This window comes from Musca autumnalis, unplaced genomic scaffold (assembly GCF_047663935.1).
Source record: "Musca autumnalis isolate F117 unplaced genomic scaffold, ASM4766393v1 scaffold_1, whole genome shotgun sequence".
NCBI lineage: Eukaryota > Metazoa > Arthropoda > Insecta > Diptera > Muscidae > Musca > Musca autumnalis.
In genome coordinates, this window is record NW_027411644.1 from 77,218,918 (window position 1) to 77,236,506 (window position 17,589).

A 17,589-nucleotide genomic window follows, 5' to 3' on the forward strand; every position below is an offset into this window, starting at 1 on the left:
ATCTAAAGGCCCAAGGCTTCGTCTTTAGTTGGATGATAAATTTTTCATTTTGTTTAACATTGAAAATTTTTAAATTTTGACTCATCTTTGAATTTCCAATAAAACTGTGAATTTTCATCTTAGCCTACAATCCATACCGTATCACTATCCGAATCAAGAGGTTGAGTCATTTCCATTGAAAATCTCGGTATATCTTCATCATCCGAAAAGACCAAAGGCTCAACTTCAAAACTCAAATCTTTATCGGGGTTATAGAAGCTGTTGCGGGCCTCCTGTTCAGCCATGCTATTGTCCAACTCTTCCATGGCAATTTGTAGTTGACGCCAACGCTTGGCTTTGGGTTGTTTGAAAATACCACCCATCTTGGCATCACCTTCCTCCTCGGAATCACGTAAAATATCACGTTCTGTTTCAATTCTCTTACGTTTCTCTTCAAAGGAGATACGTTGTTTTTCCACACGCAAAATGGGTGTGCTGGTGTGATTTGGTGGTCCAGTTGGACGTAATTCTACATCATCCGGATTTTCACCCTCCACCTCTTCGTGTAACGTGGCTTTGGGTGAATCATTTAAAGATCTCTTTGATTTGGATCTTTTTACCTCTTTACCATCCGAATCAATGCGCATTGAAGAATCCGAGTCCTCAGAGAGATCAACAATTTGTACCGTTTCCACATATTCCGGTACAAATGGTTCCACAGATTCCAAAATATTTACCGTATCGACAATTTCACCTTGTAGCGGTTCCAGGCCGCCACCACCACTGGACAGTTGTACCGACATTTTATCTGTGCCAATATTTTTAACTTTGATTTCAACCATTTGGGCCTGGGATTCACCACTCTTGCGTTTATTTGGAGGTTTGGGTGGGGGTATATCTTCATTGACGGTGGTGGTTGTTGCTGTATTCATGGAGATCTGTGAGAAGAGAGCACTTGATTCAGCTAAACGGAACGTTTGTGGTGGCAATAAATCTGGCAAGACTTGGCCACTGCTAAGCTGTTGTTGTGCTTGATGTTGTTGATCTAAGGTCGAACCCACCTGTGCTAATTGTTGTCCCGGGGAATTTGATGGTGATGAACTATCCCCAACTTCCTTGGTGGGTGACTGCGATGAGGGTGTGCGAGCTCTCCTTTGTCTCACTGTATCACTTACAATAACAATTTCTGTATCTTCATCTCCTGGACCTGCCGCTTCTGCTCCTTGTTGCCTCTTTTCCAATGTTGACTCAATTTTGTAACGCGTTTTCAGTACATCCTATTCAAAATTTTGTGGGTTAAAAAGCAATTAGGAAAAAACAAATGGGATTTCCAGAAAAAAATAATTTCCAAAATTTCCTTTTTTGATTATTATTCCAAATTTTCTACAAAAAAAATTTAACTCCAAAATTGAGAAAATAAGCAGTGAAATTAAAAAATTTAGTAAAGCCCCAAAAAAATCTTCAAACTACAAATTTTTGTTCCAATTAATTTGCAAGCCAAATAAGTTTCAAATTCTACTTAAATTTAAAATTTTCATAAATAATAAAAAAATCCCATAAATTTTTTAAAATAATTTTTCATACTTTTACAGTTGGTGAGTTAGAGCTGAGGTGAGATTATTCCATATGATGGTGGTTTTGGTGGATATTTATTTATTTTTATTTTTTTTTGATATTTGGTTGAGAAGGACAATAGACAAATGGGCTATTTTATTCGTAACAATTGCTATGGTGGTAGTAGTGGTGGAGGTTGTGGTGGTGGTGGATTTTGTTGAGCCTTTAACCATTTCCGTTTAGTTTTTTTTTAGGATATTTTACAGAGCCGAGCTCCTTTCTTTTTGGGCTATGGATAATGACTTCAACCTTTTGACTTTGATTTTTAATGGCATAGATATGGTGAAATGTTATGGTTATGATTGATATTTGTGGTGAGTATGAATTAATTTTACAAAAACAATGGTTAGTATTTGTAAGCTATCTACGAATTAATTGTTTAAAATATTTTATTTTATTTTATTTTATTTTATTTTATTTTATTTTATTTTATTTTATTTTATTTTATTTTATTTTATTTTATTTCATTTTATTTCATTTTATTTCATTTTATTTTATTTTATTTTATTTATACCAAGCATGCTTCAAACATTTGGTTATAAACTACTTTTAATTGTGTTGTTAAGACTATATAACCATATAAGTTATAATTAAAATATATAGCTAAAAAATTAAACCACAGGGCCCAACAATAATATATTGTAGCAGGAAATTAAAGGGTTGCAACATTTCATGTTCGAGGTAAAGCGTTAGCAAATTGAGCTTTAGCTGTTTGAGTATGGTAAAACCCAAAAAGCTTTTGGCGTGTCTGAATACACAATCAAAAAGGTGGCTCATTCAAATACAAATTTTAGATACGATAACCGGAAAAACAAATCGATTTCAGACAATTTGGACTTGATCTAAACATTTTCGTTAATCCGTCCGTCTGCTTGCCTATCTGGTTAACACGATAACCCTCGAAGGTAGTAAACGGTTTGATTCAAACTTTACCAAAACTAATACCATGTTTGATTAGGGGCTATATCGTTTCACTCAATCAACAACCTCTCCCATAAAATTTAAATTTAAAATTTTAATTTAAGATCTCGTCGAGGAACGTTTTTACCTTAGGTAGGCGTTGTGGTCCTGATTACAATGCTATATTTTCCATAATTTCTAAAGTGCCTTCCTGAAAAAAGTTTAAAATTTCGCATAAGCAAAGTTTAAGGTCTGTTTGAGGATTGTTTTAAAGACAGTCCTTGTGGTCCTGATTATAGGTTATATATTTTTGTGGACAAGTCCAGCTCCTATTGCAATCACTCATGAGCACGATAACTTACGAAGTGAGTGTCTGCTTTGGCCGAAACATTGTAAATGGAATTTTTTTTTCAAAACTTATATTAAATTCCAGGAATTTCTTTTTTAAATTCCTTTTTCAGATGTAATTCGAAACATTCCAGCTGTAATTCGAATCATTTTAGTTGTAATTCGAATATTCCATTTGTAATTCTGAACATTTTATTTGTAATTCGATAACTCTATTTGTAATTCGAATCATTTTAGTTGTAATTCGAATTTATCCATTTGTATTTCGAATTATTATATCTGTAATTCGAATTATTCTATTTGTACACCATTTTCACACGTAATTCGAAGAATTTCACTTGTAATTTGATTATTGCATTTGAAATTCGAAGCATTTCACTTGTAATTTGAAAATTCCATTTGAAATTTGAATTATTTGATTTGAATTTTGAATTATTTCATTTGTAATTTGAATTTTTCCATTTGTAATTCGAATTTTTTTTATTTGTAGTTCGAATATTTCTATTTGTAATTTGAATTTTTCTATTTGTAAATCGAAGTTTTTCATTTGGAATTTCAAATGAAAAAAATTCAAATTACAAATGGAGAAATTCGAATTACAAATTAAAAAATTCAAAATTTCAAATGAAATAAATCGAATTTCAAATGGAATTCTCAAATTAAAAATGAAATAATTCGAATTTCAATTGGAATTCTCAAATTACAAGTGAAATATTTCGAATTTCAAATGAAATAATCAAATTACAAGTGAGATGTTTCGAATTACAACTGAAATTCTTCGAATTACATGTGAAAATGGTGTAGTTTGAATTATTCCATTTGAAATTCGAATTATTCCATTCGTAATTTGAATTATTCCATTTGAAATTCGAAAAGAAAAATAAAAAACATTTTGGAAGCATTAGGTGTGTCTTTTTACGTTTCAACGGTGGCTACATACCCCTGTGTAATGTGTAATGTTGCCGACATTTCCTGAGCATTTCAGCCGTGTAAAACTTCTATACTAGTGGTGTCGTAAAACACGGCGTTCGGATTGGCGATAAACAGTAGGCCCCAATCATTGACCTAATATGAATCGGGATGCACTCATTGATGTGAGATAAATCTCCCTTGTCCCTTCTGAGATTATTCACCTGGCCTGACAAATGACGTCACCTGGCAACCCATCGTTTCCCTTCGAATGACCGAAGTGAGACAAAACCTCCTAGCAAAGGCGGCGGGATTAGAAATGAGCTTCGCCGTGCCAACCCCAGTGACCCCAGAGTCATCAGGAAAGCGTAGGGCCCTGTAGTGCGATTCTCTAACACATGGAGTTACCGACAAAAATCGGTAAACTTAAAATGCTTATAATTTCGGTAATTAACGATATTATTCGGTAAGTTAGCGACCAATGAAAAGTAGGCGTAAAGTCCTACCGATGGCAACAGTGATGTCAAATGTTATTTTAACTTTTCATTCATAATTTTGCGTTTTAGAGTTACCGATTTTTGTCGGTATGAGTTAAAGAATCAAAAAATGAGTTAGAGAATCGCACTATTGGTCTAATCTCAATGCTGATGCTGAAACAGTTGGATGTACAGGGAGTCGAGTATCTAAATAAAGTTCTCAACTTGTCGCAGTCCGCCCACATCGTTCCCTAAGTCTGGAAAATGGGCGGGGTGGTCCCGCCAATGAACCCAGGCAATGGTGTCAGCAAAGGTGAATCGAACAGACCGATTTCGCTTTTGTCGCTTGTAACAAACACCCTTGAAGCTTTAGACCTCCGCAGCGTCTGAAATTGCTAACCAGTTGCCGCTCATCAGCACGGGTTCCTCGCCATCTCCACACATATTAGTCGAGAACCCAACAAGAGCAAGCCCTGTGATAGAACAGTGATGGTGGCGCTTGACTTACCAAAAGCCGGCCTAGTTAGAATTATCTATTATATCTGTGTGGACGTCAGTTTTACGTGGAATTCAGGAATAAGAAGTGAAACAGGGAGTTACCCAAGGTGGGATGATATCTCCGGAAGTGTTTAAACTCTACCTCCACCGTATTAAACCCCCTCCCCACCAAGAAGGCATTGAGATCGTAACGTATGCGGATGATTGTACGATCATGGCGTTAGGTACCTTGTGAAAGGCTGAATTCCTATTTGACTGATCTTACAACCACGCGAGGAATATTTAAATATTCGCCACTAAATTTACGGCCTCTCTGTTCACAACATAGACGGCACAGGTGAGAAGTGAGTTAAATGTTTTGCTCAATGGTATCAGAATTTCGACCACAAACTACTCCAAATTCTAGGCGTCACATTCGACAGCATGTTCATGTCGTCCACGCATACCACAGCTATCTGCAACAAGCTGAGATATAGGACAAAGTTCTCCCTAGCCGGTAGCACCTGAGGGGCAGATAAAGAGACCTTATTGACCACATAGAACGCGTAAGGTCGGTCTGTATTAAGCTATGTAGCACCAGCAAGGTCTGCGAATACAAGTGCAACGCGATGGAAAACTATTCAAGCCTGTCAGAATGCCGCCCTGAGATCTGCAGCAGGGTGTCTTCACTAGAGAGCAACATAATGGCATGCTTCCGTTGCAGTATTTGTTCGGGTGTTCCGTGAGAGCCATCCCAATAATCATATGGTAAATAGGACTCCCCCATCCCATCCAGGCATGCCAAAACGGATCTTCATCTAGAAAGAAAGAATCACGCCCTGAGAACTGCAGCAGGGTGCCTCCTTATGTCTTCACTGGAGAGCAACGTAATGGCATTCTTCCGTTGCAGTACTTGTTCGGGTGTAATAGTGAGAGCCATCCCAATCATCATATGGTAAATAGGAATCCCCCATCCAGGCATGCCAATAGGGATCTTCATCTTGAAAGAAGGAGTCCCAAGATCAACAAGGTTTAAATAGCATTTACACGGATGCAGTCGTATATGCCATAAACAACTATCGTGTGAATGCGGTCCTCCCTCATCTATCACAGCTGAGGAGCGTCAGCTGCCACGACTATGTCTGTATTGAGCAGACTGGTGCAACAGGAAAGTTAGCCTCCCACCACCACTTCTGGTTCGATCCTTTCACAGTACATTGAAACCATCACAACGCAGTAAAGTGCAATGGTTGTTAGCCTGAGCCAGCACCGCCGCGATAATGTTATTCTTCCGACACATAAAGTCCACAATTTCCTCGAATTTATTTTGGAGTCCATTGCAATTAAATTGCAAAAATGATGCATTTCCATGGATTGGAACAACAACGACTGGTGTTGAGTGGTGCGTGTGCGGTTGCTGTGGGGGAACTGTGTGGAGTCTCGTATTCTGATGACGATGGCTCACTCGAAGCATGTTCTCGAAGCATGCGGCAACATAGTCTGTGCCGTAGCCCCTCACATGGACGAGTCTAGAGCAACCCTTGAGAAGAACTCACGCCGACATCTATTGCATCTCACCGAAGTTTGGTGGGTGCGGATATGAAAAACACAGCACATCCAAACTGCTCCAGGCTTTTCATCTGTCCCGGCACGTACCAATAGAATCTGGAGCAGATATTCCGGGATATGCTGCTTTCAACACAGAAAACGATACAAATACATGTGGTTCTGAGTCAATCCCGTATCGATTGACCAAATGAGGGCCAGGAGCTTCCTCGTACATGCCTGTCAACGGGCTAGCAGGCGATCACAAGCGGAAAAAATGGCTACACCACCTTGTTCAACGCAATACTGCTACATGATTTATCAATTGCGGGCACCGGTTATATCACTCTCGAATCCGAGAAATAAGTGTGATACAGCGGCTATTAATTTCAACGCCGTGACAGTAAAATTTCCAAACTGTTGCACGTGTTATTTTAACCGACAGCTTATAGAACACCCCGAGAGTAATAAGGCTAAGAGGTGTGTGCTACACCGTGGCCCTCTCAGCCGAGGAAGTACTAATATAAATTGATGAGATGAATATTTTGCCGGTACGTCAGCACAGCAACATGTTGTCAGCACATGTCAGCACAACAACATTCATGGGTGTTACCACACTAACTATCCCTGTTACAATCTTGTAGACAGGCTCTAGATCAGAGGTGACCATGAAGAAAACAAAAAAATTTTAATGTCTTTTAGAAAACGCATTTATTGCAAATGTTCTTTTTGCTACGCTCTTTCTTGGTAATCGTGTCGTATGTGTGTAAATTGCCGACAAAACAGCACCACGGTGATAAGATTGATCGCATATGCTCTAGATCAATGCCGTTCTTTGGTATTGTTGAAGTTACGAAGTTTTTCGGCAATTCACACACACGACCTGAACGCAACGAAAGAGCACACAAAAGAGAGCAAATGTTTTGATTTGTTTTGCAGTATGCGTGCATACAACCTTACTACCACACTGTCAAAAGATGCCAATATTCAGAATTTTGTGTGCCCTCTTCTTGGTCGGCAGTGCTCTAGATCAGTGGAGACCAACAAAATACAATCAAAACAAAAACACGTGTGAGTGTATCAGTGAAACAAGTAAAAAAGTATTAGTCCGCTTTGCCGACAGAGATATACCCTCAGCCTGTGTGAATTACTGTTGTGCACCGTGAGTGCCCATCTTCGAACTTAAACTAAGTTTCGACAAAATATTACGAAGGCCAAGTGTTGTAAAGAATCGGCTGATCCGTTCGAGACTTATCGTGCGCTCCAACCAGTACACATGGTGCCGTAGGGGTTTTTATAGCCCTGGAAAACTTGTACAGTCGTTATGGACGCAGGGAATACAAGTTGCTACAACAAAGATCAAAAGCAGACCTTAAACAGAATTCTTTTGAGATTTTGTGTGGGAGGTACCCGAAGGAGTTGACGTATATAGTCCATATTCTTTCCTGATCTACGTCTCGTAGAAATATTGCGATATACAAAGTATGGGCCATATCGGGTTACCAAATCGAGAGTTATCGTGCGCACCATATTATTGGTTGATATGGCTCATCTTCGAACTTAAAATAAGTTCGGATAATCTATTACGATGGCCAAATTTTGGACCGAATCAACAACCGTAGGAGAGTTATCGTGCGCTCCAACCACTACACATGGCGCCATTGGGGTATTTTACACCTTTCGTGCTATTTTCACAGGAAGTGTGGACTTAACCCCGATAAAACTTATACCGAAATTTTGTGTGGGAGGTATTCGAAGGAGTGGACCGACAGAGTCCATATTGGAACCTCACCTATGTCTGAAAGAGATTTCATGATGTGTAATGTATGGACCAAATCGGTTACTCCCTTCTAGAGTACAATTTTTCCGAACATTTTCGAACTTTTGTGGGGGAGGTACCTGAAGAAGTGAACTGTTATGGGTCACCTTCGATCTTAAATTAAGTTTGGGCAAAATATTACGAAGACTACATTTTGGAGCAAATCGGTTCATCCGTTCGAGAGTTATGGTGCGCTCCAACCAGACAGACCGACGGACATGGCTAAATCAACTCCATATTGTCTGAAACGGGGGTGCCAACGTGGTGCAATGGTATGCACACCCGCCTTGCACACATAAGGTCGTGGGTTCGATTCCCCGGCCAGGCAACATCAAAACACTTTTCAACGGTGACAATATACCCCTCAGTAATGTTGGCGACATTTCCTGAGTATATCAGCCATGTAAAACTTCTCTACAAAAGTGGTGTCTTAGTCACGCCGTTCGGAATCGGCGATAAACTGTAGGTGCACTCATTGATATGAGAGAAGTCTCCCTTGTCCCTTATGGGATGTTTGTGGAACAATTATATTATATATATTATTGTCTGAAACGGATTTCGTCCAAACATACTTGGGGTCTAAAACCATTATTTCGTTGAGGCACATTTTGCCCGTATAAAAGTGGATATACTAGGCCGGGGCGATTTGAAAACCCTAATGGGCCCTTCGCGTTTCTTATTCCTGGGATTGAACTGGGTAAAAAAGTCCACTAGACCATAGGTCTACGGTGAAAATCGAGCCTTCCGATTTTGACTTCAAGTTTTTTATCCACGTTTTTTGGACATTTTAGCATATAACAGCCAAACCATTGAGATTTTCGATCGAACACACGGACAAAAATTGTAGCCAAAACAGTAGTTAAGAACTCTCTAATACATCGCAAAAGCATTGGAACGCTCCTTCAGGAAGTTTTGGCCTTGAGAAGGTGCAAACTTTTCGATAAATGGCACTGTGCTACAAAAGTCGACCAGAAAAATATTCAAGCGTTCTGATGCAAAATTATATCGTTTTGGGATCCATGGACTACGACAATGCCTTCAGTTCGTGTGGGTCACTTCGTTTTATTTTTTTATAACGGTAAAAGTAGTGAAAATCTGGGTTTCTTACATTTTCAAATTTAAGCGGACATATCTTCTTTTTTCACAACGGATTTCTATTGATCCTTCTTCCTTTTAAAGGGGCGAATAATACCTTTCGAACTAGTTATTATTTTTTTAAATTGGTTAACAAATGGCTAAGTTATAATGGTTTCAGTCTGAAAACCCCCACAAAAAAGCTATAACTGAATTTCTCTCCTTGTGTTCGATCGAAAATCTCAACGGTTTGGCTGTTATATGCCAAAATGTCTAAAAAACGTGGATAAAAAACTTAAAGTCAAAATCGGGAGACTCGATTTTCACCATTTTTTGCTCAGTTCAAGCCCAGGAATTAGAAACGCGAAGGGTCCATTAAGTTTTTTTCCTTCCATACAAATGGCCCCGGCCTAGTATATACCCTAGTTAGCATAAATTATGAGGGTATAACAAGCAACAACCAAATGATTTTAATTTATTTGAAAATTTTTGCCTTTTTAGGCGAAGATCATTTTTTAAGATTAATTTTTTCATTTTTTTAATCGAGCTTTATGATCTATAATGCAAGTGAAAAAGGAAAGCCGACGATTCGAACCCACACACCCACCACTATGTGACATGCATGTTTCGCCTTCGGTAAAGGCTCTTCAGACATATCGGATGTGGAGCGGCTTCGCCTAAAAAGGCAAAAATTTTCAAATAAATAAAATCAGCTGAGCCAGGCTGGGGTTTGAACCCACGTCCTTGAAAAACACAGGAAAAAAGTGTTGTCACTGCGTGTTAGCGTTCAGAGCCAAACTTATAACTTTCAAAGGCAGCGCTAAGCGTTTGTCATGAAAGCACAACTAAATGGGAAAATCCTCATTGTTGTTGTAAAATACAAAACAAAAATGCACTTGAAAGAAGAAAAGTTCGAGGACATCGAAGCCGCTCCACATCCGATATGTTTGAAGAGCCTTTACCGAAGGCGAAACATGCATGTCACATAGTTGTGGGTGTGTGGGTTCGAATCGTCGGCTTTCCTTTTTCACTTGCATTATAGATCATAAAGCTCGATTAAAAAAAATTAAAAAATTGATTTTAATCATTTGTTTACGTTCACGCACAGTGTTCGTGGGGAAGAAAAGAAAATGCAAAGACAACTTGCAAAAAAGTGCATTCCAGCTCTAGATTAATGGTGTTCTTTAGACCAGCATCCGGCAAAAAGGGGCACACGTGCCCTTGATGAGAATAACAACAGAACAACCACCACTCAGTCTTCGTTCAGAAGTCAATGAAGAAGGTTCTGCTGTCGCTTGTTTTAATGATATTTAATTTTACCAATGCATTAACGCACACGCTGTTTGTGGAGAGAGTGTGAGGCCGCTAACAATGCGTTTGTTAGCCTGGCGCTGCTTTACATCAACGAGCCTATCAGGTAGGATGGATAGCATTCACACTGATGCAGTTTAAAGGTTTAGTGTGAATGACGTACTCGAATACTCCCAACACAACGCAGCAAAAGAACGACAGCTGCCAAGGCAACAGAAGTTGTTTTAACCCGCCTCAATCTATATTGGGCCCGAAATGGCAACACTATACCCAACACATGTCTTATAAGTGAAATGGGACTGAAATTTTTAACTGCCCAGCTAAACCCAATAAACTGTCTCCCTATTCCTTAGGGACTCGACCAGTCCTTTTCGAAAATTGTTTAATTTTCTTAAGAGCAAGGACCAGATAACTAAAAACAAACTTTTAATTTTTTTGTGTTTTTAGTATGTTTTTCGTTCGAAAACTTTCACTTAATTTGCAGTTTTTATTGGAAAATGTTATTTACCCTTTCTCTCTTTTCTGGTAAATTCGTATGAATACATTCTGTATAGACCGTAAATCGGTTGGTAAGTTTATTTAAAATTTCAATGGTTTTAATTTGTAAAAATAATTTAAATATTTATTTGCAATAATCGATTGGGGGTATTATTTGTGTTTATGTCTGTGGTTTTGTTTATTCAATCGACTGTGAATAGAAAACAAATTAGTTGTTTTGTTGTTCTTGGGAACAACAATTTAAATTATAATTACATTATTGGTATTTATTTACTTTTTAAAAACTTGTTGTTTTTTAAATTTGAAAACAACAAATCTGTGATTCAGCTGGGCTTACTATAAAAATAACAAGTAAGAACAGACTATAGTCGGACGGGGCCGACCATGTGATACCCTATACCACTAAACGCGTCTTCTTGGGATAAAGTTATAAGATGTGCATTAGAAATTTTACCAATTTTCACACAAAAGTTTTGATCAATTTAACCCGCTAAATATTATCCGATCATACCGTTGACTTGCACGCTACTTCTTCATCTCAAACCAAAACTACGTTTAAAATTTCGCGCCGATCGGACTATTATTGCGACCTACAGAGCGGCTACAAAATCGAGCAAAAATTTTGTTTTTGGTCCATTTCATCCCTTTATCATTTCACGATCATCGCCAAAAACTAATCAGTTCTATTCTGGTCCAAACCCGACCTCCATACTAAATTTCGTGACAATCGGTCCATAATTGCGGCCTCTAGCTTGATTACAATTTTTAATGGACGGACAGACGGACGGACGGACGGACGGACGGACACACATCGCTAAATCGCTTTATCTCGTCGAGATATGAAGTTTGGTATACCACATGAGGGGTCTACGACGAATATTTCGCGGCGTTACATGAATTTTTGGGAAAACAAACTTATTATACCCTTTTCCACATTGTGGTATAGGGTATAAAAAGTAAACACACATCACAACAAAACTGCCAAAGTGAATCTAGGTATTTATTTACATTAAAATGTGAATGGGAATTTGACTGGGTTTACTGTACTATTCATTTTAGATTGTTATCCGAATTCCAGGAGGAGATAAAATATATGAAATTAATTAAATCCCCAAAGACAATTTCAAAATTTATTTCGAATGGCGCTGTTATTTTTTACCGTTTTATTTTTATTTTTTTACCGTTTTAGGCAGAAAAATTATTATAAACCGACTAATGAACACAGAGTATCTCTGTTCTATTCTTAATGAGTCCTGAGCAAGGGACCTATATCTTATCGATATTTTACTGCACATGGCAGGAAAACGTTATCTTAATTAAGACCATGAGTCCGTGGATTTTTAGCGCAAAGTTCGCTTCTACTCTTATATGTGTATTCAATTTTTTTGTCATGGGTCTACGTTTGGCGCCACTTTAGTACTTACGTCTTTAAATCATCAATTTTTAAGTGACGAAAATAGAATCAAATTTGTATTAGATATATAACTCTGATTATTTAGAATTTTCGTTTTGGACTTTTCGTTGGCCGCCACTTTTGCCTACACACCCTTCCGGGTCAAATATTTACATTACATTCATTTCAATTTTAATTTTTTGTAAAATTTAAAAAGCAATCCAAACTCTTCACTAGTCCTTGCACAAAGAAATATATAGTAAACTACTACTACAACTACACAATATACATATAATACAAATCAATACAAAAGTAAAAAACACAAGCATATACAAACAAAGCACTTACAGTTACATACATATATTAGTACAATAGCAAAAAAAAAAAAAAAAACAAACTGAAGCACCACAAAAATACAACACGCAACAAATTTGAAATTGAAAAAGGGTTATAAATCTGTTCCGGACTTACCACTACAATTGCAATTACTTGCTGTTGCAATTTTTCAATTTCCGGATTGGATGGCACATTAATCTGTTTTAAATCATGTTCCATGGCCCTGCAAAAAAAAAGAAGTGTGGCGTTACAACACGCCGCCGATTAGTGAATGAAATGAAATAAAAAACGGAATGAAAATAAGTGGGAAAAAGTATTTGTATTAAATTACATTGTAGTTGATGTTCTTGTTTTGTTGTTGTCATTGATGCAATGAAAATGAAATGATGTGGAAAATTTTTATTTACAACATTAATTGGATAGTAACCACCGACTCTTATTGGAAACGGAAATCTAATTAGAAGGTGATCATGTTGCATTGTTTTTGAACGTTGCGGAACAGTCGAATGGTGTTTGTAGAAAAATAGTTGTAATTAAATATTAATTCTACATGGAAGGTCAGTGATAATATGCTTGGCAAGAACATCATGGAAGTACAGCTGGTTCCAAGTTGACAATCTGTGGCCGGGTGTGACTCGAGCTCCGAAACTAACGAGCGAAAATTCGATTATCGGGGGAACTGAAAAAGTACCTTGATGATTTAAGGCCTTTGTGTAAAACCATTTTATAAGTATTTAAGTCACGTAAAACATCGGACTTTCCGAGTAGGATATTCGTTATCATTGAGATAAAATTAAAATCAGACAGTTCTCTTCGGTAGTAACTAAGTAGTAAAGCCAACCAAATTAATTGTCAATGAATTCCCGTTGGCCGCCATTTGGTTCGAATCATTCGTTATGGAATATAGTATGTGTTATACATGCGGATAATTTTCATATAATTATATATTAAATTTAAGTGCGACTTCGTAAAAAATAGTCCTCGGTGACATTGACACCGGACATTGACATCGAGTGCTTGTCTCCACAATCAGTTTCTATATACTGAATGGAGCTGCTTGAATACAGAACCTTTCTGAAAGAAATGGTGCTTATACAGACCCTTTCTGAAAAAAATGGAGCTTTTATAGATCATTTCATGTGGACCCTTTCTGAAAGTAAGGGTACCTCTATAGTCCTTCTCTGAAAGTAAGGGTGCTTCTATAGACACTTTCTGAAAGTAAGGGTGCTTCTTTAGATCCTTTCTGAAAATAGGGGTGCTTCTATAGACCATTTCTGAAAGTTAGGGTGCTTCTGTATACCTTTTCTGAAAGTAAGGGTGCTTCGATAGATCCTTTCTGCAAGTAAGCCTAAGTGCTTCTATAGTCCCTTTGTGAAACAAAAGGACCTTTTTCCAGTATGGGTGCTTCTATAGACCCTTTCTCATGGAAAGGGTTCTCCTAAAGAACCTTTCTCAAAGAAAGGGTGCCTCTGGAGACACTTTTTCTCATAGAAGGGGTGCTTCTAGAGACCCTTTTTCTCAAAGAAAGGGTGCTTTTAGAGACCCTTTCTCAAAGAAAGAGTGCTTCTGTAGACCCATTCTGAAAAAAACGGTGCTTCTACAGACTATTTGTAAAAGAAAGGACGCTTCTATGGACGCTTTGCCAAAGAAAGGGTACTTCTATGGACGCTTTGCCAAAGAAAGGGTGCTTCTAGGGACCCTTTCTCAAAGAAAGGGTGTTTCTAGAGACGTTTTTTCAAAAAAGGGTGCTTCTAGAGACCCTTTCTTAGAAAAATTTTGTATCTGTAGACCCTTTCACAAAGAAAGTGTGCTTCTATAGACCCTTTCTCAAAGAAAGTATGCTTCTATACCCCCCTTTCTGAAAGTAAGGGTGCTTCTGTGGACCCTTTCTGAAAGTAAGGGTGCTTCAATAGACCCTTTCCTTTCTGAAAGTAGGGGTGCTTCTATAGACCATTTCTGAAAGTAAGGGTGCTTCTGTATACCTTTTCTGAAAGTAAGGGTGCTTCGATAGACCCTGCAAGTAATCCTAAGTGCTTCTATAGACCCTTTGTGAAACAAAAGGACCTTTTTCCAGTATGGGTGCTTCTATAGACCCTTTCTCATGGAAAGGGTTCTCCAAAAGACCCTTTCTCAAAGAAAGTGTGCCTCTGGAGGCACTTTTTCTCATAGAAGGGGTGCTTCTAGAGACCCTTTTTCTCAAAGAAAGGGTGCTTTTAGAGACCCTTTCTCAAAGAAAGAGTGCTTCTGTAGACCCATTCTGAAAAAAACGGTGCTTCTACAGACTATTTGTAAAAGAAAGGACGCTTCTATGGACGCTTTGCTAAAGAAAGGGTGCTTCTATGGACGCTTTACCAAAGAAAGGGTGCTTCTAGGGACCCTTTCTCAAAGAAAGGGCGTTTCTAGAGACGTTTTTTCAAAAAAGGGTGCTTCTAGAGACCCTTTCTTAGAAAAATTTTGTATCTATAGACCCTTTAACAAAGAAAGTGTGCTTCTATAGACCCTTTCTCAAAGAAAGTATGCTTCTATAGACTCTTTCTGAAAGTAAGGGTGCTTCAATAGACCCTCTCTGAAAGTAAGTCTAAGTGCTTCTGTAGACCACTTCTGAAAGTAAGGGTGCTTCTGTAGACCTTTTCTGAAAGTAAGGGTGCTTCCCTAGACCCTTTCTGAAAGTAAGGGTGCTTCCCTAGACCCTTTCTGAAAATAAGTCTAAGAGCCTCTGTAGACCCTTTCTGAAAAAGCGGGTGCTTCTATATACCCGTACTTTTGCATACCCGTGCTTCTATAGACACTTGCTTCTGCTGACGTGTTTTACACCTGTACCTACAAGGTCCCTGAAACTAAAAACCGTCTGGTACTAGCGGACTTCAAAGCTCATAACGAGCTTTAGCACTCCGTTCTAGGTAATGATCTGAGATATATGGCGCTGGGTGAGCATATTTGTGAATTCATAACTTGGCACCATGAACGAGGACGCCCCACAAAGATTTCTTCAACTCGCCAGACATCACTATCACGTCCGCGTGATTGACCAATGACGTGTCATGGCATGGATGCATCATGTTGCTTGAATCAGTCCATCTCCCCATAATGACATCAGTAGATCGACCAGTCTACGTTATAGCCTCAACTGCGAAAACTTTGGTTATCGGATAAATCGCTTCGGACATCTGCCATGTTTGACGACGATATTGTGACAGATACGCGGACGTGAGTCTTTTCAAGAGACAGTTTGCGGAGCACCTGGAAAGTGATAGGATGTAGATAAGATTTTCGCCTCGCAATGTAACTCTTTCAACCGAATATGAACCTCCTCAGTTCACCATTTCTGAAGTTGGAGAAAATCATACAAATAAATAGGTCTCGACCGGATTTCCATGGTTGAAATAGTTTGGTAAATATTGTGACAGATCCGCGGAGATGCGTCTTCCCAAGAGGCAGTTTGAGAAGATTTTCGCCTCGCAATAGAGCTCTTCTAGCCGATAACGAACCGCCCCAGTTCGCCATTGCTGAAGTTGGAGAAGTCATTCGGAAATCAAAATCATACAAATCAATTGGTCCAGACCGGATTTCCATGGTCTAGTTGAAATATTTAGGTAAATCTGGATGATAGTATTTGTTCTAGGTGTTCAGTTTGTCGTAAACCATCCCTCCAGCCATAGTTCCCGAAGCTTGGAACATGAACAGGCTGGTCGCGCTACCGAACTTGGGGAAAGATGCGAGCAGCAGCCATTATTACAGACCGATCTCCAACAAGGTTTCCGGAAGCATCATAACAAGGAGATGACAGTTACAAAAACAACCTCTTTGGTTTGCTAACGTCAACGAAATTAAGTGGAAAAAACTCGAAACATACCAAAATGCTGTCCTGAAAACTGCAACAGGGTGTCCTCTTATGACGCCAATCGACATGAGCAGACGAAGATGATTACTCTGCATCCACATTTTTCACGTTGCACGAATACTCCCCTACGATGTGGAGATTACCACAGCTCGCTAGAGATCACCATTGTGAAACTCGGTCTGACAACTGACGTGTCCTAGCAACCCGCCATCTTCCTATCCTCTGTTAACAAACAGACCACCGACTGACCGCGTACTTTTCTGAATCATCGAAAATCTGGTTGGCAAGGGTTCAGACAATTTACAAATCACTACCCATTCCCTTAGATCTTCGGGTAGCCAAGAAAAGCACAGCTGTAGCCACTCGCAACATACCTGCTAGTCGCATACCCCAAAACAACAGATGAGGCGATAGGAAAAAAATAAGCAAATAAACCTGATGGGCTTCGTGGTACGAACCCTGAAGATCCAAGAGTTAGGGAACTTACTCTTGAAGTCAACAGGATATTAGGTTGGCCCAAGCGGAAAATGTGTAGTACACCTAAAGCAATGCAACATTGGCACGGGATTGAGTAAATTGTGAGCAACAGTTAAATCGCTCTCGAATCCGGGAAAGAGAGTGATAGAACGACTCTTGCGTTTAACGGCGCCACAGTGACAGATCCGTTGTTGTTATTTTCACAGGCAATTTATAGTTTATCCCGAGAGTGTCATGACGAAGTGGAGTGAGCAACGCCCTGTTTCACAGTGCACTACATCAGTGTGTATTCCGATCGAATCGAAGGACTTCGATACCGTCAACCATGCCAAACAGTCCGAGGATATAAAGAAGACTTTCCTGCTAGGACTCGTAGAATGAAACAGGTAGTTCCCGAAAGATGATATCACCGGAACTGTTTAAGCTCCATAGATACCGTAATATATGCTGATGATTGTACGGTCTAGGCGTCGGATCCTATGGTCGATGACTTATGTGAAAAGTTAAGTATCTACATATCTGACAAAATGCACTTCTTCCGTCTGGGAAATATGTAAGTATCCGCAGTTAAATCTACTGTCATATTGTTCAC

General features: G+C 38.9%; 1 protein-coding gene across 13 annotated transcripts in view; it reads right to left on the reverse strand.

Moving 5' to 3' along the window:
* Dys (Dystrophin) overlaps positions 1–17,589 on the reverse strand; it is a 917,866-nt gene that overhangs the window by 703,376 nt on the left and 196,901 nt on the right. For 11 of the 13 annotated variants that reach the window (XM_073982338.1, XM_073982305.1, XM_073982263.1 and 8 more), the window contains 2 exons: positions 12,815–12,902; positions 138–1,256 (listed from right to left, as the gene is read on the reverse strand). In XM_073982338.1, the coding sequence (XP_073838439.1) occupies positions 138–1,256; positions 12,815–12,902 (1,207 nt within the window). The remainder of the gene's footprint in view (positions 1–137; positions 1,257–12,814; positions 12,903–17,589) is intronic. The other 2 variants (XM_073982331.1, XM_073982322.1) reach the window with 1 other exon arrangement.